This window comes from Vombatus ursinus, unplaced genomic scaffold, assembly GCF_900497805.2.
Source record: "Vombatus ursinus unplaced genomic scaffold, bare-nosed wombat genome assembly UNPS02014789.1, whole genome shotgun sequence".
Lineage (NCBI taxonomy): Eukaryota > Metazoa > Chordata > Mammalia > Diprotodontia > Vombatidae > Vombatus > Vombatus ursinus.
The window spans coordinates 26,262,676-26,288,369 of NW_020954567.1; the positions used below are offsets into that span (position 1 = coordinate 26,262,676).

General features: G+C 34.7%; 1 protein-coding gene across 1 annotated transcript in view; it reads left to right on the forward strand.

Annotated features, from left to right (window-relative positions):
• HMCN1 (hemicentin 1) overlaps positions 1-25,694 on the forward strand; it is a 514,295-nt gene that overhangs the window by 376,712 nt on the left and 111,889 nt on the right. Inside the window, exons 54-67 of the mRNA XM_027868406.1 lie at positions 41-235; positions 1,589-1,702; positions 3,439-3,623; positions 5,310-5,406; positions 7,980-8,141; positions 9,773-9,886; positions 9,990-10,192; positions 10,673-10,754; positions 10,867-10,998; positions 16,865-17,014; positions 18,179-18,338; positions 22,229-22,353; positions 22,585-22,768; positions 24,914-25,011. Coding sequence (XP_027724207.1) covers positions 41-235; positions 1,589-1,702; positions 3,439-3,623; positions 5,310-5,406; positions 7,980-8,141; positions 9,773-9,886; positions 9,990-10,192; positions 10,673-10,754; positions 10,867-10,998; positions 16,865-17,014; positions 18,179-18,338; positions 22,229-22,353; positions 22,585-22,768; positions 24,914-25,011 — 2,001 coding nt within the window. The remainder of the gene's footprint in view (positions 1-40; positions 236-1,588; positions 1,703-3,438; positions 3,624-5,309; positions 5,407-7,979; positions 8,142-9,772; positions 9,887-9,989; positions 10,193-10,672; positions 10,755-10,866; positions 10,999-16,864; positions 17,015-18,178; positions 18,339-22,228; positions 22,354-22,584; positions 22,769-24,913; positions 25,012-25,694) is intronic.

Below are 25,694 nucleotides of genomic sequence, written 5' to 3' on the forward strand. Positions count from 1 at the left end.
AATTTAAATATGTGTCTAAGATGTTTCTTTCTCTCCATAGTACCACCCAGTTTTCAGAAACTCTGGGAAATTGGAAACATGCTGGATACAGGCCGAAGTGGTGAAGCCAAAGATGTGATAATCAACAATCCTATTTCTCTTTACTGTGAAACAAATGCTGTTCCTCCTCCCACTCTTACATGGTTTAAAGATGGTTATCCTTTGACTTCTAGCGATAAAGTCTTAATATTACCAGGTAACAGTTGTTAGAGATCATGTAAGAATTTTATTAAACCTTAGACCTTTAATTAGCCCTGATTCACCTTTATTTATTAGATGCATTGGATTGATAAGCTTCCTAGTAAGGTTATTAGGTGCTGTGTAGAGTGTGGGCAGTCAGAACTAAGATCAAGAATTAAACTAGTTGTTGAAGGATGTTGGCTCAATTTCCTTCCAGCTCTGCTTTCAGGCCACTCTATTCACTTAGCTTATTTGTGTCTTTGTTACTCTATAAATATAATGGGATGATCAAACTTACTTCTTCATATTATTAATTGCAAATTGTGAAAGGAATTTGAAAATTATTACTACTAAGTTCAAAGACAGCAAGAATCAATTCTAGGTAATAGAGAATATTATTTCCAATATTTCATTTCCTGCATGTTTCTTTGGTTAAAAAGCAAAATACAAGTGTTCACAAATTGGCCAGGGCACATCACTTATTTACTTTATGCAAAGTTGTCACTAAAAATTTTGTCACCCAAGGTAGCTAAACTTCATAAAATGTGGCAAATAGAAAAGGCATTCTCAAAGCAAATTTTTAAGAATTCACTTGCGGAAAACCTGCAACACAAAGTACTGTTGGAGACTGAGAGATGTTTTATATCACTCTCTCTCTTAATTTGCTGCTGCCTCTTTTTCTGATTTTCACTATCTCCACATTCCCCAAAAGGGGAGAAGCAAAAATCAGCCCCCCTATCAGGGAGTGATAAAGATCTTGGTATACTGTCAATAAGAACCACACTGTCTCTTAGCTTTCTATTGTAATTAATTATGCTTGCTTAATTGTGTGCCACAATCAGTTGTTTCTATGCTATTGAAAAAGCATAAATGCTGTTAAAACCCTTTAAAATTTGGTGCCTTTGAAGAAAGCCCACATCATCCATCATAGTTACAGTTCTGACTATATGTGTGTATTGACTTTTTTAATATTGATATTTTTTAATGTTTACCATCTTAGACGGGATTTCTTTTATATCACCAATTAGTGGTTTTATTATTTGCTCTGTTGGCAGGGAGAGTGGAAGCTTTCCAGTGTATGCTGGTTGTTTAGCAAGATGAGTACTATCATTGTCATCCAGTATGTTTACAGTGAAATTAAGTATTGGTTGAAATTGTTGTAGATAGAGATTTTTAGGTTAACTGGGCATTGAAACTCAACCTGTTGTTGATGAAAGAACACTGAAAAAATATTTCTTGTAATTACCTGTTATAAAAACTTAACTAAACACACACTTAGATTTAGGAGAATAAGACATATTTTGAAATACAGTATCTAACTTGAAAACATGTTTTTGTTGTTATTTTTGTTTATTTGTTTTTTCTTCAGGAGGACGAGTGTTACAGATTCCCCGGGCCCAAGTGGAAGATGCTGGTCGATACACCTGTGTTGCTGTGAATGAGGCTGGAGAAGATTCCCTTCAGTATGACATTCGTGTGCTCTGTGAGTTTGTCTTACCTTTCCTTTTTCTGGCATGGCAGAAAGAATACTACATCTAGAATCAGAGGACCTGAATTCAAATTTTGACCTTGCCATATACTGCCTGTGTGACCTTGGGCAAGTCACTTAAATTTTCTAGGCCTCAGTTTCCTCATCTGCAAAATGAAGACTTTAATCTAGATACTCTCTGAGGTCTCTACCAGCTCTACATCCTACAGTGCTTTGAGAGTACTAGTGTCAGTCAATAAATACTTACATGCCTACTTAGTGCCGTGCACTGTGCTAAGTGCTGGGGGTAAAAAGAAAGGGAAAAGATAGTCCTTGCTTTCAAAGAGCTCAATCTAATGAGGGAAATAAAAATAAATAGCTAAAAAGGGATGGAGGGAGGGAGAGAGAGGGTACCCAGCTTGATGAAGTCGTGCAGCCTGGTGGGAAATGATGAATTTACTGCCCTGGCCCCTTCCTTAAATAAATGATCTGGAAGGAGCTTTCTGTGTTAGAACACTCTGCTCTTCAGTCAGAGGGATGGACAGGCCCCAGGGACAGGGGTACTGAGGAGCTATGAGTTTCCGAGTTGATGTGATCTCACAGGAAGAGTATCATTAACTCAGATCTTCGGATGTAGCTATATGAAACCAAATCAATGGTTTAAGTGAATTTTTCACTTTGGAATTTGCATGGGCACACATACTCTTTTGACTTTGACATATCAGTTTATTATGTATACAAAAATATTCATTTTGTATGCATTTAGTACTATAATCTAAAGCAGGGGTCCACAAACTACGGGCCCAAAGGCCAAATCTAGCCCATCATGTATAGTTTTGAGCTAAGAATGCTTTTTTATATATTTTTAAATACAATAAAATTTTATTTTAAAATGTAATAAATCATTCTTAGCTCACTGGATGGATTTAGCCAACAGGTCACAGTTTGGAACCCTGATCTAAAGAATATTATAAGCAATATAAATTTTAATGTTGTGTATTTTCAGCCCAACAGGGTATGTTGGTATTCTATTTATTTTTGTTCTACATTATTCATCATTCTTGCCAAGATTTTGCCATATCACCTGCATATTGCAAAGGCAGCCTATACTGTTTGCCAAGTATAAATATTATAAAAAATGAAAGCTTGCAAACAAATTAAATAATTACTGTTTGATTTTTTAAAAAGTATTTTTCACTCAACAAAATAATTTAACATGGGTTTCCTTTTAATAACTAGCTTCCCTTGCATATTTACTGTATAATCCACTTTGCCAAAAATACCTGAATACATACAAACTTTAAGAATGTCTGTTTAAAGTAAGGGTAATAATTTACAACTCAATTTTATAGTATCACTTTAACTGAGTGTTATATTTCAGTAACACTTAGAAATTAGTTTGGAAATAGTACTAAAAAGATCTGGATTTCTGTAGGTTTGAAAAAAAATTGGCTAATGTAGTTGTCCAAATAGATTTATATCCTGGTTCACTGATATATGATTGTAAGTGCTCTGGGGATATGTAGTGAAATCCCTACCCAGTAGTTAAGTCTCAATAAAAATCTAGGCACCTTTGGATTTAAAGTCTGACTGGTAAGCTATATACTCTAGCCTGAGAGTCTGTGTACACATGTATAATTTCTTTTTCTCAAAAATCACATAAAATTCCTCTAAACTTGCCTAAAAACTAAAATAATTTGAAAAACACTTGCCTGCGCATTGTTAAAATCTCTATTGTACTCTCCTATTAGTACCACCATCCATTAAGGGAGCTGACATTGATTTACCTGAAGAGGTCACTGTACTAGTTAACAAAACTGCACTGATGGAATGTCTGTCAAGTGGCAATCCAGTACCAAACAATTCTTGGCAAAAGGATGGACTGCCCTTGGTAGAAGACGACCGCCATATATTTCTGTCTGGGAGAACTTTACAGGTAAAAGACAATTGCTACTCAGCAGAAGAACTTTACAGGGAAAAGGGAGCTACCTCACTTGAAAATTACCTGTCTTTTGCTTCTACTTGTGCTACTGAAAATCTGACACACTTGAGCCTTGCTAGAATGCTGCCTTCAGATTCTATACCATATGAGAGGAAAATATCATATTACAATGCTATTTTTTAGTAATAAAACCCTTGAAGCTTAAGGTAGACATACCAGATTAAGAGAGTATTTAAAATATAAACCAGTTGGAGACGTGTGTGAGTGTGTATGTGTGTGTGTGTATTTTCTCTTTAAAAACAAAAGTGCTTTGAACATAGTGCTGGGTAATGAAGGTCTATCGAATTAACCTAATCTTGCTTTTGGAAAATTGGAAGCATTATGCCAAGGCTCCAGTGAACTCTGAGGAACATTGCTAGACATTCCAGATTCTATAGTCCATATTTGTCTTTGTCCACATCATTATTTTCAGAAATATTATGTGCATTTACACTCACTAAAGATAAGAACTGTATTTGAGAAGATGTTTGGCACTTAGAGAAATTAACTAGCCCCCCTGAGGCACTGTTGAATGTGTTACTTAGGAATTCAGCATAGTAACATAGCCTGAAACAATTAGCATATCATTAAAAATGCTTGGGGCAGGTAGGTGGCGCTGTGGGTAGAGCATCTGCCCTGGAATCAGGAGGACTTGAGTTCAAATCTGAACTCAGACACTTACTAGCTAGCTGTGTGACCCTGGGCAAGTCACCTCATTGCCTCCAAAACAAAAACGAACAAAAAATAAATAAATAAATAAAATAAAAATGCCTAACATATACCTTGAGAGTTGTTTTTACACTAGGGATATCAAGTTCAGTGCCTAAAAATTGCTTTGAATTCTTAAACTATCCTCTAAAATCCAAAATGTAACTTTGGTAACCCCTTTACCTAGTACAGAGAACAGGGTCCAAGAAATCTATGTGTATAGAAGCTTCTTCTACATGGAGATACCTCAGGATGAAACTAGTCGTGAGATCTCCTTTCCTAAAATTAAACAACAATAGATACCTAATTAGTCACATAACTAAGATGATAAAGAAAGTAATATGATCTAGATGACCTGCAGAAGCCTTTTTTCTCCTCCTTTACAGAGACAGCTAGTGGTACAGTGATTACTGGGTCTGGAGTCAGGAAGGCCTGAGTTCAAATCCAGCCTCAGACACTTACTAGCTAACCCTAGGCAAGTCATTTTTCCTCTGTTTGCCTCAGTTTCCTCAACTGTAAAATGGAGATAATAATAGCACCTACTTCATAGGGTTGTTAAGGATCTAAGAGGTAATCCTTGTTTAAAAAAAAAAAAAAGCTTAGCATGGTACCCGGAAATACACAGTAGGCGCCATATAAATGTTTACTTCCTCCATGTTCTTAAGAAAGTAATTGAAAAGGAAAGGCACTGTTCAGTCTTTTTTTTTTTTTGGCTAGGCAATGGGGTTAAGTGACTTGCCCAGGGTCACTCAGCTAGTAAGTGTTATGTGTCTGAGGCCAGATGTGAACTTAGGTCCTCTTGAATCCAGGGCTGGTGCTCTGTCCACTGCGCCTTCATCTTGAAAACATTATGTTGAAGGCAAATATTGAATATGTGCTTATGTAAATATCCTCTTATATTATTTCATATGGAATATCTTTTTTTTTCCTTAGATACTAAATTCCCAAATAGCAGATATTGGAAGGTATGTGTGTGTTGCAGAGAACATAGCTGGAAGTACCAAAAAATATTTTAACCTAAATGTACACGGTAAGATGTCACTTCCAACATATCTACTCCTTTATGTTTGGCAAATCAGGAAAACCATGACCCTGAATTCTTGGAACTGTTTGTGTTTTTAGTCCATGATCTTCATGTTAACCTCTCTCCCGTTTTCTTTATTCCTTTTTGATATGAATACCCTCAGTAATGCTGATTCCCATCCAACTAGCAGGCAATACAGATTTCAGATCTCAAAGGCAGGGTAGGCACCTGCCTGTTGTGTCAATAACTCAAGAGAAAGTGGTTATTCCTTTGCAAATATACCCATAACCAGGATTGAAATCCCAAAGGCTACAAAATAAGTTTGATATTAGTACATGGGTTCTAAAATCATAAAAATGCATCTGTAACCTCTGCTCTGTTTTCTCTGTACTACTGCAGCATAGCAATAGCAATGAACTCCCTGGAATGTGGTAGAAACAATGATGGAACTATAGAAATACAGCCCCAGATCACTATTATTGGGATAAATTAGGATAGCTTCATCTAAACCTGAGTGAGGTAGTATTTGAGTGTGATAGCACTGCAAACAGGTTATCAAATTGGCTAAACTTCCTATGAAGTATGTAGGAGACTATGGAAACAGGTAATTGATAAATCTCTGAGGAGAATATAATAGTTCCACAGTGACGGTCTCTCTATGTTTCTTCTGCATAGCCCTGGCTGCCAGTGCTTTCCTTGTATACTTGTGGTGGATCTATGCCAAGGCCTGGATACAGACTTAAGCAAAGAAAGAGTATATAGGTTGATATGACATGTCACAGATTGAACATAGGGCTATATATCTATTCCTCACTGAATGCATACTCTACAACCTAGCTGTAGACAAAGAATATGCTTTGAGAGCTGTTACATTCTTTAAGTTCTTGATTGCTAATTAGCATTCTGTTGGTAATAAACCTTAAAGAAAAGTATAACAAAACACTTATTTCTATGTAGCTATTTCTTCTGGATTTTAAAATTAGAGATTTAGATCATTGCTTATGATGTTTTTTTTAAAAAATGCCCCCCAAACCCAAATGTAAGTTGGTTAAAATAGAAACTAGTTCATGAATTCTAGAGGGCAGTAGTTTTTAGGAAATTTTATCTGGCAAAGGATTTCTGTTAAGCATCAAAGAAATTTATTATGGGTAAGCATACAGGATGGGGTAGCTAGGTGGTGCAACGGACAGGGCACTGGGCTGGGAATCGATCATCTTCATGAGTCCAGTCTCAGACACTGTGTGATCCTGGGGTACTATCTGTGTGATCCTGGGAAAGTCACTTAACCCCGTTTGCCTCAGTTCCTCATCTCTAAAATGAGCTGGAGAAGGAAATGGCAAACAACTTCGCTGTCTTTGCCAAGAAAACCCCAAAATGTGGTCACAGAGAGTTGGACACAACTGAACAACACCAACAAAAGCATACACGGGAGAATTTTACACCTGTTAATTTGGAATTTTAAGATATTTGAGACCTTTTGATTAAGTGTGGCATTTAATTTGGAAGGTAAAATTGATTTTTCTTTTTTCTAGGATTTTAGACACTTGTTTCATATAAATCTATTTGGCCAGCCAGCAGGCATAGGGAAAATGATCTAGATTTGGTAGATTTGAATGAGAGGTAATGAAGGGAGTCTAAAAACTTACTTTTTAACTTTAAAGGTTAGAATTTCAAGAGTCTGACTTCTTTTTTCTTTAACCACTAAGTGGTATCACTAATCCCTTAATACCAATTAGGAAGAACTGAATTATCTACTTGTACATTTTAAAATTCCTATTTAAATGGGAAAAATAATTAACTCCCCTTAAACTATACCTTCTTTTAGTTACTGAAGAATAATGAATTTTCTGGTTGGTTTGAGGGCTTTTACTTTGATTTTACCTTTGAGGTCCATTCTATTATTGTTCAACAAACTTACTGTGTTAAAAAAAAATTGGCAACTAATCTTGAAAACCAATTTTCTAAAATTATATACAATTATAGTTGAGTGTCACCTAGACTTTATATCACACTGAGAGTACACACAGACAATTAATAAGTGTTTGCTAAGTGAATGAATAAATGACTTACTGACACCATGGAGTCATAAAGTTATGTAGGTCTTTCACTCCAGGAATGGGGGATAAAGGAATTTTGAATGAAAATATGGAGGAAGAATGAACATCTGCAGGAAAGAAACAAAAAGATTGTATAACTGTACCTTGACAACAGCCTTAAACAAAGCCAGTTTTTTCAATATAAATACACTGTAGCATAGCTCTGTTTAGCTTTAGAAATTCTTGTCCTCCCTTGCTGTTGGGGAAGAATTATTCCTGCCAAACCCTGATGTCGGAAAGAAGCTGCAGATGAAATTGGTGGGGGCATTAGGGGATTCTAAATAGAAAGGATGACAGCTGGATTGGTTTCATCACACAATTTTTAGATCCCTGCAGAAACCAGTGGACCAGTTCCTAAATACAAACAATGTCTTTTCTTCGGTACTTTGGCAGCATACAGTGGCTGAACTTGTGTTGAGGAAATAGGGGAGTACTTATTGCTGACAATGTTAGATGAAATTTTTAATGTATTTACTGTTGTAGTTCCTCCAAGTATCATTGGTACTAATCCTGAAAATCTGACTGTGGTGGTGAATAATTTCATCTCTTTGGCCTGTGAGGCCACCGGTTTTCCACCTCCTGATCTCAGCTGGCTCAAGAATGGAAAATCCATCAGCTTGAGCAATAATGCTCTCATTGTGCCTGGTAAGGAAGCTATTTTTCTGATAACCTGGGGAGAACTTTCTCCCCCTCCATTCATCTTAGCAAGAATGAAAATTTAGCACACTGTACTTTAAATTCTTGAAGATTTCCATTTGAGAAAAATTAATTCGCATACTTTTCTAAACCCATAGTAGGTGGCCTAGTGGATAGTGTGCTGGACCTGTGTTCAAATCCCAACTCAGACAGTTACTGGCTACGTGACCTTGGGAAAGTCACTCCGCCTAATGTCCTCAGTTTCTTCATCTGTAAAATGGGGATAGTAAATAGCACTTACCTCCTAGAGTTGTGGAAGGGATGAAATTATGTATGTGAAAAGCACTTTGCAAACCTTAAAGCATTATATAAATGCTAGTTTGTAACAGTAATAACAATAACTTTAATTTACATGGCAAATTTTACTTTTTATGTTAGTAAGAGAGGCAGCATACTGGAGTGGATAGTGAATAAAATTGGTTTTGCAACCAGGACAACCTGGGTTAAGGAAACAAATTTAACACACTGCCGTGAGATAAACAAGTTATGTAACTTCTCAACGCTCTAGACCACTCTAAAAGTTGACAAGAAGGTGCCAATAAACACTGGTAGGGTGAGTTCTCTTCTTGGGAGTTCCACATACAAATGAAATCACAGATACAGTCCTTGTCCCTTCTTACTATTGTGGTTTTCAAATTTGAGAATTGAACTGCATTGAACTTCTTATGAGAATGATAAAAAAAAACGGGCAGTGATTCTACTGATAGATCCTTTTAATTACTATATATTTATAACATTACAATAATATAGAATAAGAAAAAGGTGGAGTGTGAATGGAATCAGCAACTTTGAAAATTTTCAAAGAATTTAAAAATCAACTTGGGAGCCAAGGAAGATCATTTTTAAAAGGCGTTATTCTTTAGTTCGTAGGCAATATTGGATAATTTTTTTTAATTGTATCAAAGTTCATATACACAATACATTGTCACATCACTGAACTCTTGTTGAGGAAGGATACAGCAAGCAGGGAATGAATCGAATGAGATCCCAATGTTAGAACCAGGTCACTTGATGCCTGCCTCTTCACTTCATGTTCAATTTTAGCTTCAAGATCCAAATGTGATTTTTGAAATATTTGCTCAATTACTCAATTAGTCCAAGTAGATCAGATTTTTTTTTAAAAGGCAATGTATTTGATCAACACTAATAAGCTTAAAAGTTGGATAACAAGATTGTAAGATCCTTAGGGCTGCAGACTACCTTACACTGAATTTGCTATCTGCATAGCCTCTTCTTCTGCAGGAGTAGAGGCAAAGATCTAAACTCAATATTCATTTAAAAATAAAAAAAAAACTTTAGAAAATTATAATTACTGGTTGCTCAGCAGTACTTAAATTATACAGTTCTGATATCTCCCTATCATATAAGAAAGAAAATCCTGTGAATTATGTCACTTATAGGTAAGATGATAATGGAAATGAGAGAAAAGAGAATGAATTCCTTCCCTTTAATCATTAAAACCCATTTTTGTCTATTATAACTTAAAGATGGATCATTTTTAAATGCCTACCAGATTAATGTAATAACGAGATTGATCCTTGTACTGTCTTTGATTTTTTTCCCCTTCTGATACAATTCAGGTGGCAGAAGTCTTCAAATTATACGAGCCAAAATATCTGATGGTGGGGAATACACATGTATAGCAATGAACCAAGCTGGTGAAAGCAAGAAAAAAATTTCCCTGACTGTCTATGGTTTGTTTTCACTGTACTCCAAAAATATATTCTATATTCAATTTATAAGGAAGTTTTTCATCCAAATTAATTTTAAAACCTTACTTTTTTTTTCTTCCTTCAGTTCCCCCAAGCATTAAGGATCATGGCAGTGACTCTGTCTCTGTAATTAACGTACGAGAAGGATCTCCAGTGTCATTGGAGTGTGAGTCAAATGCTGTTCCACCTCCAGTCATAACCTGGTATAAGAATGGGCGAATGATCATGGAATCTGCTAACTTGGAGATTTTAGGTGATGGACAAATGCTACACATCAAGGGGGCTGAGGTACATCATTTGTTCTCCTCTGCATGGCATTTCTTATTGGAAAGAAGTCGGGGGAAATGATGGCCACGTGATCCTTTTCTATGACGAATTTTCACAAAGGCAAAGTACTGTTGTCGGATAACCTGAGTTCTGGTTCAAGCTCTCTTCTTGACTTGAGTACTTTGAATCCCAGTTTCTTCATCTATACAATTAGAGGATGAGACAGAGAGCTATCTAAAGGAATTATCCATACCTATGAGATCACAGACTTATCCAAGTATGATTCTATTCTATTTGCTTTGGTTTTGTGACTTTGAAGCCTTTTAACTTGAATAAATTTGTTTCTCACAGAAAATAGATATGACAATTGAAACAGAATAAAGATTGTATCTTTTAAAGCATAAAACATCTAGAAATTTTAGTCATATTTTATACTATATACAACGTGATCATTCATAACTGAATGGAAAACATTAAATAAGTTTTTTGTTATTCTTTAAGGTGTCTGACACAGGCCAATATGTATGTAGAGCTATAAATGTAGCAGGACAAGATGATAAAAATTTCCACCTTAATGTTTATGGTAAGTATCTGTATTGAATTACTGTTTGTTCTAAGATATGAATAAGAAGACAGTTTTGCTGAAATTAATGCAGTAAATACGTACATTCTATGATACTTCTCTGCAATTACAGTACCACCCAGGATAGAAGGACCCCAAGAAGAGGAGGTTGTTGAGACTATCAGTAACCCTGTGACTCTTGCATGTGATGCTACTGGAATCCCTCCACCTACTCTGGTATGGTTGAAGAACAGAAAGCCAATAGGTAATATAACTGTGCACACTAATTTTTTTTTTTTGCTTTCTACTTATGTTGATAGACAAAATTGCAAATTTTCAATGTTAATGCATAAAATTTATCCCCAATGAATTTCACAATATTAGATTCAGCCCACTACCCTAGCCTTTCAGGATCTCTCCCTCCCAACTTCTGTCATTGGCAAATTTGATGACCATACCTTAACTCAAGGGTATGCCTTCCTCTCACAGTAATAATTAACTTTAACAGTTGCCCACCCTTGATGTATATAAATGTAACAAATGATAATCTCAGTGTGATTACTCCTAATACCAGTGCACAATGAAGACTACACTGTCAACACTCTGTCATCTGATCCATATTACCTCCATTTGTGTGAAGCCTTCCCAACTTCATAGAATCTGCCAGAGATTAAGTTCCCTTTCATTGCTTTCAAGAACCCAGCTGTTAGTGTATGCGTAAATACAAATATATGTTGCAGTTATTATTATTAACCAATTCATCAACTTATATATTTACCAGGTAATCAACCAACTAACCAGTATTTCTTAAATATATTGCAGAAAAAAAGTTTGACATAATACCTCAATGAATTGTAGAATTTTAGTGTTAGAAGGAACTTAGCAGGCACTTTTGCCAAACAAAATCTGAAAGGAATCCCCAGTATAATATATCTAACATTGGTCATGCAGTTTGTATTTGAAAACTTTCATTGAGGGTAAACTCTCCATTTCCCAAGTTATCCCATTCCATTCTTGGGCAGTGCTAATTATTAGGAAAATTTTCCTAACATCAAACCTAAACTGGTCTTTTTGCAACTTCTGCTCATTGCTCCGGGTTCTCTCTTCTAGCACCAAGTCTTTTACGTGACAATCTGTCAGGTACTTAAACAGAGCTATCTTTTCTACACTGTATCTTCTCCCCTCTAGGTAATAAACTTCTCCAATTCCTCCTACTAGTCTTCATAAGCCATAGACTCAAAATCCTTCATAATCCAGATTGACCTTTTCTGAATATTCCAGTTTATCCATATCCTTGTTTAAACTGTGGGACCCAGAACTGAACACAATATACAAACCTTACCAGAGCAGAGTACAGATCTATTATCTTATTCCTGGAAGCTATGTACATCTTGATTCAGCCCAACTTTATATGGAATTTTTTGGGATGCCACATCACACTGCTGACTCATGTTTACAGTGATTTTAGTCCACTAAAACCTCTAGACTTTTTTTTTTTAATAAACTGCTGTTACACCATTCCTGTCCTATCTGGTACTTGAAAAGTTGGTTTTTTAAAAACCAAATATAGCACTTTATATTTATCCCCATTCAATTTGAACATATTAAATTTAGCCCAATGATCTACCCTATCAGGATCCTTTTTGGATCCAAACACTGTCATCAATGCATTAACCTTCCCTCTCAACTATGTGTCATCTGCAAATCTGATGGGCATACCTTTATCCAGGTCATTAATAAATAGCACAGATCCAAGCAAAGGTCTCTGAAAAACTTCTCTAGAGATGATTCACCAAATTGACACTGAACTAACAATGACAGTTCTCTGAGTCTGGCCATTCAACTGGTTCTGAATCCATCTAATGCTGTTATCACCTAGTCCATATCCCTTCAACTTTTCCATAAGAATAGTATTAGATACTCTACCAAATGTATTATTAAAAAAAATTAAGGGCAATTTCTTCATAAATGGCTCTTTGTAATCCCTACTTATTTTTCTTGGTTTTCACTAATGATTTCTTTAATTATTTCTTTTAGAATTTCCTCCAGGAATTCAAGTTGAGTTCACTGGCCTATAGATTGTATTTTTTTTCTCCTTTTGTGGCAATCAGGACTTTTGCTCTTTTCCAGTCCAGCAGTGCATTTTCCATTTTCCATGCTCCTTTCAGTATCATTAATACTGACTTATAAATCAATATCTACCATTTCAAGGATGTAGTTCATCTGGTCCAGGTCACTTGAATTCATCAAAGACCAATAGATCCTTTCTTGCATTCCTCCTTATATCGGACATCAAATCTCTGTTACCCATTTTGGGTCTGTCAGTGCCATGCTTTCTCATTCTCTTTGGGGAAACAGAAGTAAAATAAGAATAGCTCCGCCTTCACTTTGAACAAAATGGTCATAACTGATAACAAACAGTGGTTCATACCTTCTTTGATCGTCCCCCGTCTTAACTTGGTTTAAAAAAACTAACTTTTTTTGTCGTTGCCCTTAGCTTTTTTCACTAGTCTCAACCCATTCTGAGCTTCAGTACTTCTAACATTTTAATAGGAAAATACCAAACTGTGATGTTGCATCCTTTGTTGCCTAACCTTGCTTTCATCTTGTTTACGTATCTTTTAAAAATCTAAGTTGGATAATGAGCTCTAAATTATCAGGTGATTAATCTACATAATTATCTTCAGACAACTCCTATTTTTCCTCATTGAGATTGTTTGCTTTTGTTTCTGCAGAATCTTTCTTGACAGTTTGCCATCTCTCCTAAAATAATTCCCCATATAGAATTTTAGTTCATAGTATCCTACATACCTTTCCTCTGAAACCTCTGAAACACACCTTTGAAATCAATTTGCTTTCCCAAAATTTAGGGTGCATGTCAGACAACCCAGATTCCCTCTCTATCACAAATTCTAGGAAGAAGTAGTCATTCCCCGTTTCAGTGTTCCCGTCATTTTCATCCTAGAAATGTATTAAAGAAAATTAGAAGCAACATAAGATATCCCCTTGCTGGTTCTTCTACTTTTTGAAGGAGAAGGGAAAAGGAATAAGTATTTATTAAGTCCCTACTACATGCCAGCCACTGTTCTAAGAACTTTACATAATTTTATTTAATCCTCATAACAACCACATGGAGCTAGATGCTTTTACAATTGAAGAAACTGAGGCCAACAGAGTTGAAGTAACTTGCCCAGGGTCAGACAGCTAATAAGTATCTGTGGCCTGATTTGAACTCAGGTCTTCCTGACTCTAGGAAGGATGAAATTATCCATAAGTCAAGTCACAAAATTTTTTACAGCTATTCTCCTTTGGGCAGAGAGAGCTCTCCAACAGAAATCTGGATATATTGAAGTCTCCTTTATTACCATGCAATACATCTGTGTTGCCAGATTTCTCTGACTCCTCAAATATCTCCTCTTTCTGTTCCAGTGGTCTCTGATGACAAATCCCTTCTGTTTCTTCCTCCTTTTACCTTCTCCTACATGCTTTTTGCTGTGCTTCGTACTTCTGATTTCTAGAGTTCCTCACGTGAATATGCCACCTTAATATGCAGTCCATTTCTGAATAAAATTTACCCACCCATAGCCATATTCAAGTCATGTACTTGACCCCACCAAATCTCAGTGATACCAAGCAGTCAAATTTGCATCTTTGAATTAGGATGTCTAGATTCTCTTATTTATAGCCTAAACTACAGACATTTTTGTGTAGACATTTAAGGCCATTGGTTTTGCTGCTGATTCCTTTCTTGGATTTTTGTCTCCTGGGAACTTACAGGTGTCTCAAGTTATATTCTTCTTCCTTCATTGTAGTACTTCTCTGTGGTGACTAGTTTGGTAGCAGAAAAAAATACGCATTTTCTCCCTTCTCCTTTCTTTTCAGTTTAATACCCTTTTGATTTGACTTGCGAGGCCATGGGTAAATACATTCTTACCAGCTGTTGTTAGGTATACTCCTTCCCTGAGTAAGAGTCTGTAACCTCTGTAATTTAAGCCATTATCCAGAATTCCAGAAGTCACACTGATGTAGCCTATATGTATATTTATATATTTCCTTATACATGCACAATGATTATTCACATAGAAAGTTGCAACATACCAGTGCAACTGTAGCTCTCAGTAAGAGATAATTGTTATACTCAATTAATTTTAAAATTAAATATTGGCAGATGATGATGCTATAGATATTATTTGCTAAATTTCTTATCTTTTTTTTTGTTTTGTTTTTTGTTTTGGCAAGACAATTGGGGTTAAGTGACTTGCCCAGGGTCATACAACTAGTAAGTGTCAAGTGTCTGAGGTCAGATTTGAAATTGTTTGCTAAATTTCAAAAATTGTAGATAAAATATCCATACCATATATGCAAGCTTCTTATGGGCAGAAAATTACCTTATTTATCTCTTTGTCTTCCCTTATGCCTATTATATCACATCCTACATAGCTACTTAATGAATATTTGTTGAATGATGAAGGAAAGAAGGAAAAATGTAATATTAAGTTTATTTTTTTTGTAAGTCTAAATTATGATTTAAGATGAGCAGAAAAACATTTTTACCTAATTTAAGAGAAGAAATCCTTAAAAATAGAAAACAATTTTAAACTGATCAACAATTTGTAATTGCAAAGGAATCTAAGATACTTTAATCTATCCCACTGATCTTTTTTTTTTTTTTTTAAATAGACTAGGTCTCCCTATCTTGCTTAGACTGGAAGTTCAGTGCCTGCTCACAAGTTAGGTCCTACCTTGACCAGCGTGGGAGCTTTGACCTACTTTGCTTCCAACTTGAGATACTTTGTTCCTTCCTATACAATTTGGTGGCTCCCTCTTCCTTGGAGCTGACCATATTCATGCTAAACTTAGTGCAGACACTCAATTGGTTTGATTTGTTGCTCGGAACTCCTGACCTCAAGAAAGTCACCAGCCTCAGCCTCTCTACTAGTGGGGAATATAGGAATATATCACCATGTCTGGCTATTGATTACTTTCAAAAATGCTTTTAGCCTCTAATAAATAATTTTGGCAATCAATTACTTCTTTACAATGTAATTTGAGATCTGGTTTTAAACAATAAGTCATTTCATTCCTTTTTTTCATTATTTCCTTTTAAGTTCTTGAATTTTTGTTTCTCCAAATGTATTTTATCTGATTTTATAAGGTAAACCCCCTTGTAGTTTGGCATTTCAATAAGTATTAGTAGTTTAGTATTTCCACTCACTCTTATTAACTGGGATAATTTATATTTTTTGTAAGCATTCCTCTTTCTTCTAATTCTCAATGTTTCTAGCATATAATTGTGGCTACAGTAGTTACTAATAATTCTTTCTTCATTTTTTATTTTGGCAGTTTGGTTTTAAACTTTTAGAACTTAAGTTAGTTAAGATAAAGATGGTTTATCAATTTTGTTATTTTTAAACTAGTTTTTTGTTTTGTTAAACATTTACTTTTCAATAGGGCAACATTTTGTAGAAGAGCACTGCACTTGGATCTTCAAAGAGCTGGATTAGGTCTTTATCATATATCCTGTCATAGCAGTTGTCATTTAATTTTGAAAACTATTTAATCTTTTTCAGCATTATTTTTCTACAAAATGGAGTCATTAATACACCATCAATCTCACTAGGTTATATGCAGATCAATTGATAGAATATATTTGAAATGACTTTTTAAACATAAAATCACATATATATATATAATATATATTTTACTGATCTAGTTTGTTAAAGTTAACTTAGAATAAAATGGAAATATTAAGGCAGGTAGATGATATATTATCATACATATACTGTAAATGTCATTTTAAATCATTTCTTTGAAATGTTTCCATGTTTGTATGAGTTCTTTTTCAAGAAAACCCAATAGCATAAAATTCAGACTTATAAAGCAGATTAAAAGGTAACTATTTGCTTTATAACAGAATTTACTACTAGGCTACTTTAAATGAATTTCTGCATTTATAATAGGACTCTTCCCTTACAATTAAAGTACACTTTTCAAGAATACTCCTACTATATGAAGCAAAATAAATCGTTCCATATTTTAAGTGTTATGGTATTGTAGGAAATCATAGTGATTTCTCATTAGGAAAAGAACAGATCATCAGGTTTTTTAAAAAACAATTTATGTATCCATAGAAAATTCCGATTCACTTGAGATCCATGTTTTGTCCGGTGGAAGCAAGCTACAGATTGCACGGTCTCAACATTCAGACAGTGGTACATATACTTGTATTGCATCAAATACAGAAGGAAAAGCTCAGAAAAATTACCTTCTTTCCATTCAAGGTATGTGCTGGTACACTGGATACAAATAAGGTTATCTTTCATTAACAACAAGAAATAGGCCTAACATTAAAGTAAATTTGCAAATGGTCCAAAATATATTTACATCATGAAAAAGCTATTATTTCATATCATTTTCATTAACCCTTTCCACATTTGCCAGTATCAAAGTAATCTGTTTCTCATGGCCATTCAGTGTCCATTATTGTGGAAAGTGTTTGTTGAAATTATCACCTACACACAAAATGAATGCTTTTAAACTATCCTGATTTTCTTATCCTGAATATAATTAGCTCTGGTTCTATTATAACTTGCAGAGTTTCTATAGCCTATCCTTGTATAATGCGAGCTCATAGAAGATAAATTTTTTCAAGCACTTAGCATAGGTGAAACAGAAAAGGACACTTTATAGCCACTCCATCCCAAACCCTGACTCAACATTGTGCTCCACTCAGATCCTCTTCCCCCACTTCCCAGTCATGGACTATCACAGCTTCTATCAAAAGACTTGGACCGGGCTTTGTTGCCTTCGTGCCAATACATCCAAGTCCTGATGGGTATCCTAGTCCCAAAGAGGAGGTGAAAAGGGACATAGTAGAATCAGCAACTCTCTCCCTCCTGAAATCCCACTCCTCTGAAAGAAAGTGACACGAGACAGAATAAAAGCAAAGCTACAGACTCTGAAGAGAGGAAAGAGAAGCCAGTAGAGGTTTACTTTTCTCTTCTCATTTCCTGGCTCCCTGGTACTTTGGGGCATATAGGAGAAAGAACACCTGGGGAGGATTCCCCACGAACACTTGCCTAGCTTAGGATTAATGAAGCGGGGTGCAAACAGGCTGGCCACCTGGCATCCTAGAAGTAACTGTTAGACCCCAAGACTCTTCAATTCCCAGGATCCAGGGCCTGCTGGACAAGCATCAGACCTTGTGGGTCTGGATGGTGGGGAGGGTGCATTGTTTATATGCTCATATTACATTGACACTCTTTTCTTAAGTGTCTCTTATAAATTTGTATCAGATTTTTTAAATGATAGTTTAAGGAGATAATCTCTAAGGTTTCTTCCAGGTCTAAAGTTCTATGTATATGTCTAAACATAGATATCAAGTTGTTTAATGCTTTGGAGGTAGTCATTCTCATTAATGAAAGTTATGATTATTTCTCCAAAAGTTCCTCCAAATATTGTTGGTTCTGAAATGCCAAGTGAAGTCAGTGTCCTTCTGAGAGAAAACATTCATCTGGTCTGCAATGCCAATGGAATCCCAAGACCTGTTGTTCAGTGGCTGAAAGATGGAAAACCTATAACCAGTGGTGAAATGGAAAGAATACGGTATGTTTAAATGTGAACTTTGGGATTAACCTTAGTATGCAAATGATGTTATTCAAAATTGTGCATTAAAAAGTAACAGAAAGAGAACTATACTTGGGTTTAAGTCCTGGCACAATCATTTAATAATTCAGAGTAAGTCAATTTACTTTCTCTGACTTCAGAGTCCACATCTTTAAAATGAAGATTTTATTATTTCCACAACCATGATATGCTACAGACCACTATCACTAAATGTTAACTACTGTCATGATTAGTGCACATGGTAAGTTGTTCTATGCATACATAATGGTCATCTTAATCAATATATGCTTATTTTAAAATTTGTAGAGTGATTTTACTGATTCTGGTGAACTATATCAGAAGATGAAAGAACATTATAGCTTCTCGCATATTAGTAAAGATGATGGCTTGTCCCCACATTTTTCACCCTTCTGTCTTTAAACTGAGTTTCTTTCACAAGATAAAAGATAAAGTTCAAGAAACATTTAATAAATGTTTCTCAGATAAATGACATCAAAGGTTGACTTCTATTCAATAGGCTCTACTAGTTTGGTGTGAGCATAAAAAAAAAAAAGTCATTGATTTGGCCTGCCTTTATTTTCTAAATTTCTTGATTGAAAAGAGTTCAGTATATATTATAAAAAAGTTATTCTTTCTAATTTGTTTGTTTCAAGCAAATTACAACTTTGCCATCTACCTTCTTAGAAATGATCTAGGAACCTGAAGCAACCATATTTGCCACATACCACTCCATCTCTCAACAGTCAATACAGGTGAACAAAATACACAAAAATACTACTTAAACTAATATCCTGGTATTTCATTCTAATGCTGTTGTCAGACTGTGTGCCACAATACAATATCATAGGCAGAACAGTGAAACAAATATTTCTTTGATAGTTTCAATAAAAAACCATGAGGCATGCTCTTGACTTAATTTAAAAAAACTTAATATGAAAAAGGAACAAATATTTTACTTTAGTAAAATGCATCATTTAAAGCTGGTCACTTTCCCACTTTTATTTTTAACTGAATTATTTTGAATAATAAATTTCAAATAAATTATTAGTGAATCAATAAACTTTTATTAAGTACTTACTGTATGCTAGGCACTAAGTACTGAGGATACAAAGAAAGTAAAAAGCATGTCTCTGCCCTCTAGGAGCATACATTACAATAGAGAAGACAACATACAAATAAGTATACAGATACAGGCTGTACATGTTGTAAACAAAAAAGGTAATCTCAGAAGGACAGAACAAGTTGGGAAGGGAGGGAGAAAGTGGGAGGGGGAGGACTAGAAAGGCCTCCTAAAGGGAGTGGTATTTTGATTTGAGTCTTAAAGGAAGTCAATAAAGCCAGGAGTTGGAAGTAAGGTGGGAGAGAATTCTGGGTATGAGGGACAGCCAATTAAAAAGTCCTAGATTTGGGAGAAGGAACAGCAAGAAGAGAGTGAAGCTGAAACACAGAGTCTCTGGAGGAGAGGAAGATGTAAGAAAACTCAAAAGATAGGAAGGGACCAGGTTGTGAAGAATTTTAAATGCCCCAGTATTTTATATTTGGTACTGAAGGTAATTAGCAGCTACTGGAGTTGACTGGAGGGAGGGGAGCAATAGGGTCAGATGTGTGAGAGGGGAAAATCATTTTGGCAGCTGAGTGGAGAATGGATTAGAGTGGGGAGAACCTTGAGGCAGTGAGATCAATTAGAATACTTGAAGTAGTACAGGTAAAAGGTGATAAAGCCCTGTACCGGTGAGGAGAGGAGGGGATATATAGGAGAAATACTGTTAAAGCAGAAACAAAATCTGGCAAGAGATTGGATGTGAGATGAGTACAAGTGATGAGTTAAAGATGGCGATGTTGCAAACCCGGCTAACTGGGAGAAAGGTGGGGCTCTAGACAGTAACAGGAAATTTGAGAAGAGGACAGTATTTGGGTGGAATAATAAGGCATTCTCTTTGGGACACATTGAGTTTATTAAGTGTTTCCTACATGCCAAGCACTGTGCTAAGTGCTCCTAATACAACTATATAAGCAAAGACAGTATACTATCTCAAGGAGTTTATATTCTAATGGGGAAAATAAAACACACTGTTGGCCAAGGAAACACTTAGGAAAGTTATTGGGATGATGAATAGGATCATCAGGGAGTAGATTGATGTACTCTATCCAGGAACACTGGCAGAGTTGATTTGTTCATGGCTCAAGAATTGTAGAGAGGTGGAAGAAAGGCATGATGGATGGTCGAGGGGCTATGGAGGATGTGACTGGAGAGGAGGGAGTGAAATGATACAGGTCTGGGACTGTTCTGAAATAGAGATTCTGGAGAGGCTTAGGAATACTGCTACCAACCCAACAATCAACAAGTATTTCTTGCGAAAATGGTTAAAAAAAAAAGATACAAAAAAGTATAACACAGACATGATCCAAACTCAAATGAAATCTGCTATCACCTTCTTTATGACATGTTATCTTCCTTTGATTTTTAATCATTCTATATGTAATATTATATATTTATTTGGTGCTCTAACCTTGTACTACTTTGTAGAGAAAAGTGAAATGGTGCTCTAAGATAATTATCTAAATCAATCATTCAGTTACAGGTTAATGACTACTTTGTTTCATCTCACCTCACTTTGATTGTTACTAGTCCGACTTTCTGTCAAATATTAAACACATTTATTTTGAAAAACAACATATCAAATTAAATAATCTATATTAAAGTATTTTATGAACCTTATTTCACTTGTTAATAATAATAGTCATGATAATAATAATTAAAAACATTGGCATAAATATAGCCCCTAGACCTGTAATATGTCAATCATATTAGAATTCTAACTAATCTTCTATTTTATTGAAAGAACAGAGTAACAGCTACAGTTAAGTAGGAATAGCAATGAATCATTTAAGAGTTGAGAGAAGCAATCTGAAGTCACTACAATCAAAATTATATTTATTTTTAAACATCACTAAATAAAATTGCAGGCAATTTTACTTGGTGAAAATCATTTAACATTGATAATTAAGAGTAACTATTTCAGAGTATATGTATTACTAAATTACAGAATACACTTCACTAAAATACCTTGACGATTTACTGATTTTGTCTGTTAATGTCAACTACTTACCCAGTGGAAAAATATCCACATGTTCCACAAAAATTTTTTATCACACAGATTAGCTGTGTGAATTATACGGTATTAAAAATATGCTTCTAAGCCTAAATTTAATATTGCATTTCTGGGTGTTTCATTGTTGAAATATTTCCATAAATTTCATTATAGAACCTTTACACACTTTTCACTTAGTTCAATAATTGTGTTAAGATCTACAAACATAACATTCTGAGTAAGAAAAATTAACCTTGGTTCTGAGTTAGCTGTCAATCAAATTTGATTCACTTACTTTTCCTTTTGAGATTTGAAGATTGAGATTTGAGATACTGAAGCCCAAGACTTAAGATTTTTAGTTGCGTGTATAGAATTCACATCAATTATATGACATATGACTCTAGTGAGATCATAGATTTAGAACTAGTAAGAATGTCAGAGGTCATCTAGTATAACCCCTTCATTTTACAGTCAAGGAAACAGGTTCTGTGATTTGTCTAACATCATTCAGATACTAACAGAGCTGAGATTCTAACTCAATTCCTCTTCAAATACAGCATTTTCTACCACTGCACCACACTTCCTTCTAGGACTTCTATAAGAAGAGATGAAAGAAACTTAGAGTGTAATATCAGAAAGGAAATGATCAACTTATGATGGGAAGGGATGTTTAAGAACACAATAAATACCTTTAAAAACTGCAGGAAGAGTTAGTGTTCCAGATCATAGGATCACATAAATCAGCTCAGTACATTCTACCTATGACCTTTTCCATAGAGTGACTCCAGATGGCAGCACGCTAAACATTTTCGGAGCTCTCACATCTGACATGGGGAAATACACTTGTGTAGCTACTAATCCTGCAGGAGAAGAAGACCGAATTTTTAACTTGAATGTCTATGGTGAGTTTTAAATTGTGACACATTCAGTTCCAACATGTTATGATTTTATTACCTTAGGAATACATCAAGAGAAATGAATATCCAATAGCAGGTTTTCTGGGACAAATTCTGGTCAAAATGCCAGCACTGCTACCATTTGGGATGCATAACAGAAGGGTAAGTCACTGTAGTAGGGACAGTTTTAAACTAGTCATTTTCATGGTTTTCTTCTTCTATTGCTGCAAAATGTAGTTTCACCTGCAATTGTGGGTAATAAGGAGGAAGCAGAGAAGTTAATGGCCTTATTGGATACTTCGATAAACATTGTATGTACAGCCACTGGAATTCCACCACCACAGATAAATTGGCTAAAGAATGGACTTCCTCTGCCTATCTCATCCCAAATCCGATTGCTGGCTGCAGGGCAGGTGATCAGGTCAGCTTTTTAAATATTATATTTTTAAATGAATGGTTGTATTTTATGGACCTTTCCTTTAGATTCTAACCAATTTTATATTGGTATCTTTTGTTTTTACATTACTTTTACTTTCAAATTTATCCCTTTCCCATTTCACTGCCAAGCAACATCTCTGTTCGTTAAATTAAAATAGAATAAGAAAAAAAAGTTCCATAAAACTGAGCATCGACCACATTTTTAAATACATGCTATATCCCACACTCATAGCCCTTCATTTCTACAATGAAGGTAAGGAGGTACATTTTTTTTCCAACTCTCCTCTGGATCCAAGTTTGGTCATTATAATTCACAGCATACAATTTCATTTTATTGTTATCAGAGTTTGTATTGGTATGGTTGTTTTGTATATTGTTTTCCTGGTTCTGTTTCACTTTGTATCAGTTCATATAAGTCATCACATGCTTATCTGTATTCTTTGTATTCACCTTTTCTGTATATGGGATCTTTCTCCTGAGGGATATGTTCAAAAGATATAGACATTCTAGTCACTTTTTAAAAAATAAAATTCCAAATTGTCTAATAGAATGGTTAGACCAATTCACAGCTTCACATGCAAAGGTACTAGTACTTGGCTTTCTGCAATCCCTCTAACAGTGACTTTAGTCATGTTTGTCCATCTGCTGGAGATGCATCTAATTTTTGGATCATGCTATGATCCAAACACTGAACATTGTTTTCCTATCTTAAAAACATATTTGTTAAAAATAATTACAGAAATGGGTGTTCAGTTCCATTTTAATATTATATTATTAATGCATGTATATTAGTGCAAATATTTTACATACATTTTAATCATACATTTACAAAATGAAAAAGTAATATATGTGTGTTCAATATCCATACTAATTGAGCCAACTCACAGTTCCACAAATTGTACAATAATGTGCCTATGTCCTTATACTCCCTGCAACTTTGACTATTCCAACTATTTTTTCCATCTTTTCCAGTCTGCATCATATGAAATAAAATCTGAGTGGTTTTAATTAGCATTTCTCTTACTATTAATGATTTGGAATATATTTTCCTGTGGCCATTCATAGTTCGCACTTCTTCTTTTGGAAACATTTTGTTTATATCATTTGACCAATTATCTAATAGGGAGTGGTACTTGATGTCATTATGTCATTTGTTATATGTTGTGGATATTTGACTTTTGCTGATCATATTTGGAGCAAATTTTTTTCCCACTTCAATATCATTTCTTCATGCTTGTTGATTGTGCCCCCTATCTTTATTCATGTAAAAGCTATTTTAAATTTTACATATACAAAATTATCATTTTGTCTTTTATGATCCTCCATATGATTGACTTGGTTAAGAATTCTCTCCCTAACCACAGTTACAAAAAGTACTTCCTGTCTATTGTCTTCTAATTTTTGTAAGGTACAACATTTTATATTCAGGTCATGTAACTCTTTTGAGTTTATTATGGAACATGGTTTCAGAGATTGTTCTAAACCTTTTTTTTCTGCCAAACTTTCCAATTTTCCCAGAAATTTCTGTCAAAAAAGGGGTTCCTTCCCCTTTATCACCTGCGCTCTTATTTTTACCAAATGCTGGCCTACTATTTTTTATTGTTTCCGCTTCCTACTTATCTAGTCTATTCCACTAATATACTTTTCTGTTTTTGACCAATGCTAAATGCTTTTGAAAGCTACTACTTTATAATATACAGTTTGGGTTCTGATAACTGAATAACCTCATTCCTTCAAACTTTTTCTCATTTTCTTTGAGATCATAAACCTTATTTCTTCTTAATAAATTTTGATATTGTTTACTTAGTTCCATAAGTTATTCAATTACTAATCTGACTGCACTAAATGTATAAATTAAGTTAGTAGTTTTGTCATTTTTATTATTTTGGCACAACCCAGCTACAAGCAGTGAATATCTTTCTAGTTATTTAAGTCTTAATTTCTGTAAAAAAATGTTTCATAGTTGTAGTTATATTAGTTTTGCATGTCTTAGGTTAGCTATATTATTTTATGCATTATATAATAATTTCAAATGGAATATCTTCTTTTATCATAGCTTCCTGATTCTTGTTAGATTTGAGGATTTGTTAGGAATTTAATATTTGTTTTTGTACTTTTTTTTCCCCAGAATTGTGAGAGCTCAGGTGTCTGATGTTGGAATATACACTTGTGTGGCCTCTAACAGAGCTGGAGTAGATAATAAACATTATAGTCTGCAAGTTTTTGGTAAGTTATTTTGAGTAATATGAAATCTTATACTTACTTGGACAACTTTTTCAATGTAAGGGAAATATTTCTATTTTTATTTTATTATTTCAGTTTCACAGTGAAATACTATGGACATAATCTATCTTTAATATCCTCATTGTTTCTCCCCACTGATTGATGCATTTAATTTGTAAAGTATCATATTTTGTAGTCAGGAATGAATTAACTCACAGGTCAAGAAGGGACTTACACAATGAGTCCCTTAAGTATAGGGAATAGAAATTTTCCTCCAGTCTGGGACCCTGTCAGTGGGGCCCCTTTGTCTATGTTTCTGCCAAGAATTTTTTTTTTTACCCTAGTTTGACCTTGATTTTCATATTGTTCCAAGTATAAAGTTCAAACAATTATATTTCTCTCCAGGCATGAAGTCATTCTTTCTCATCCCAAAAGAAAATTAAAACTTTTCTCATAATGTCAGGTTATAATTATAATTATTGAATATATGTCTTTCTCTATATGTACACACACACACACACACACATATATAATTATACAAACACTTATAGTATTAAGTTCACCATTCTCAGAAATATTGAGAATTTATAAATAGAAGAAATGTTTTGGCTTATATTTTGCACTCAGTTCTCTTCTCTAGATGATGATGATGATGATGATGATGATGATGATGATGATGATGATGA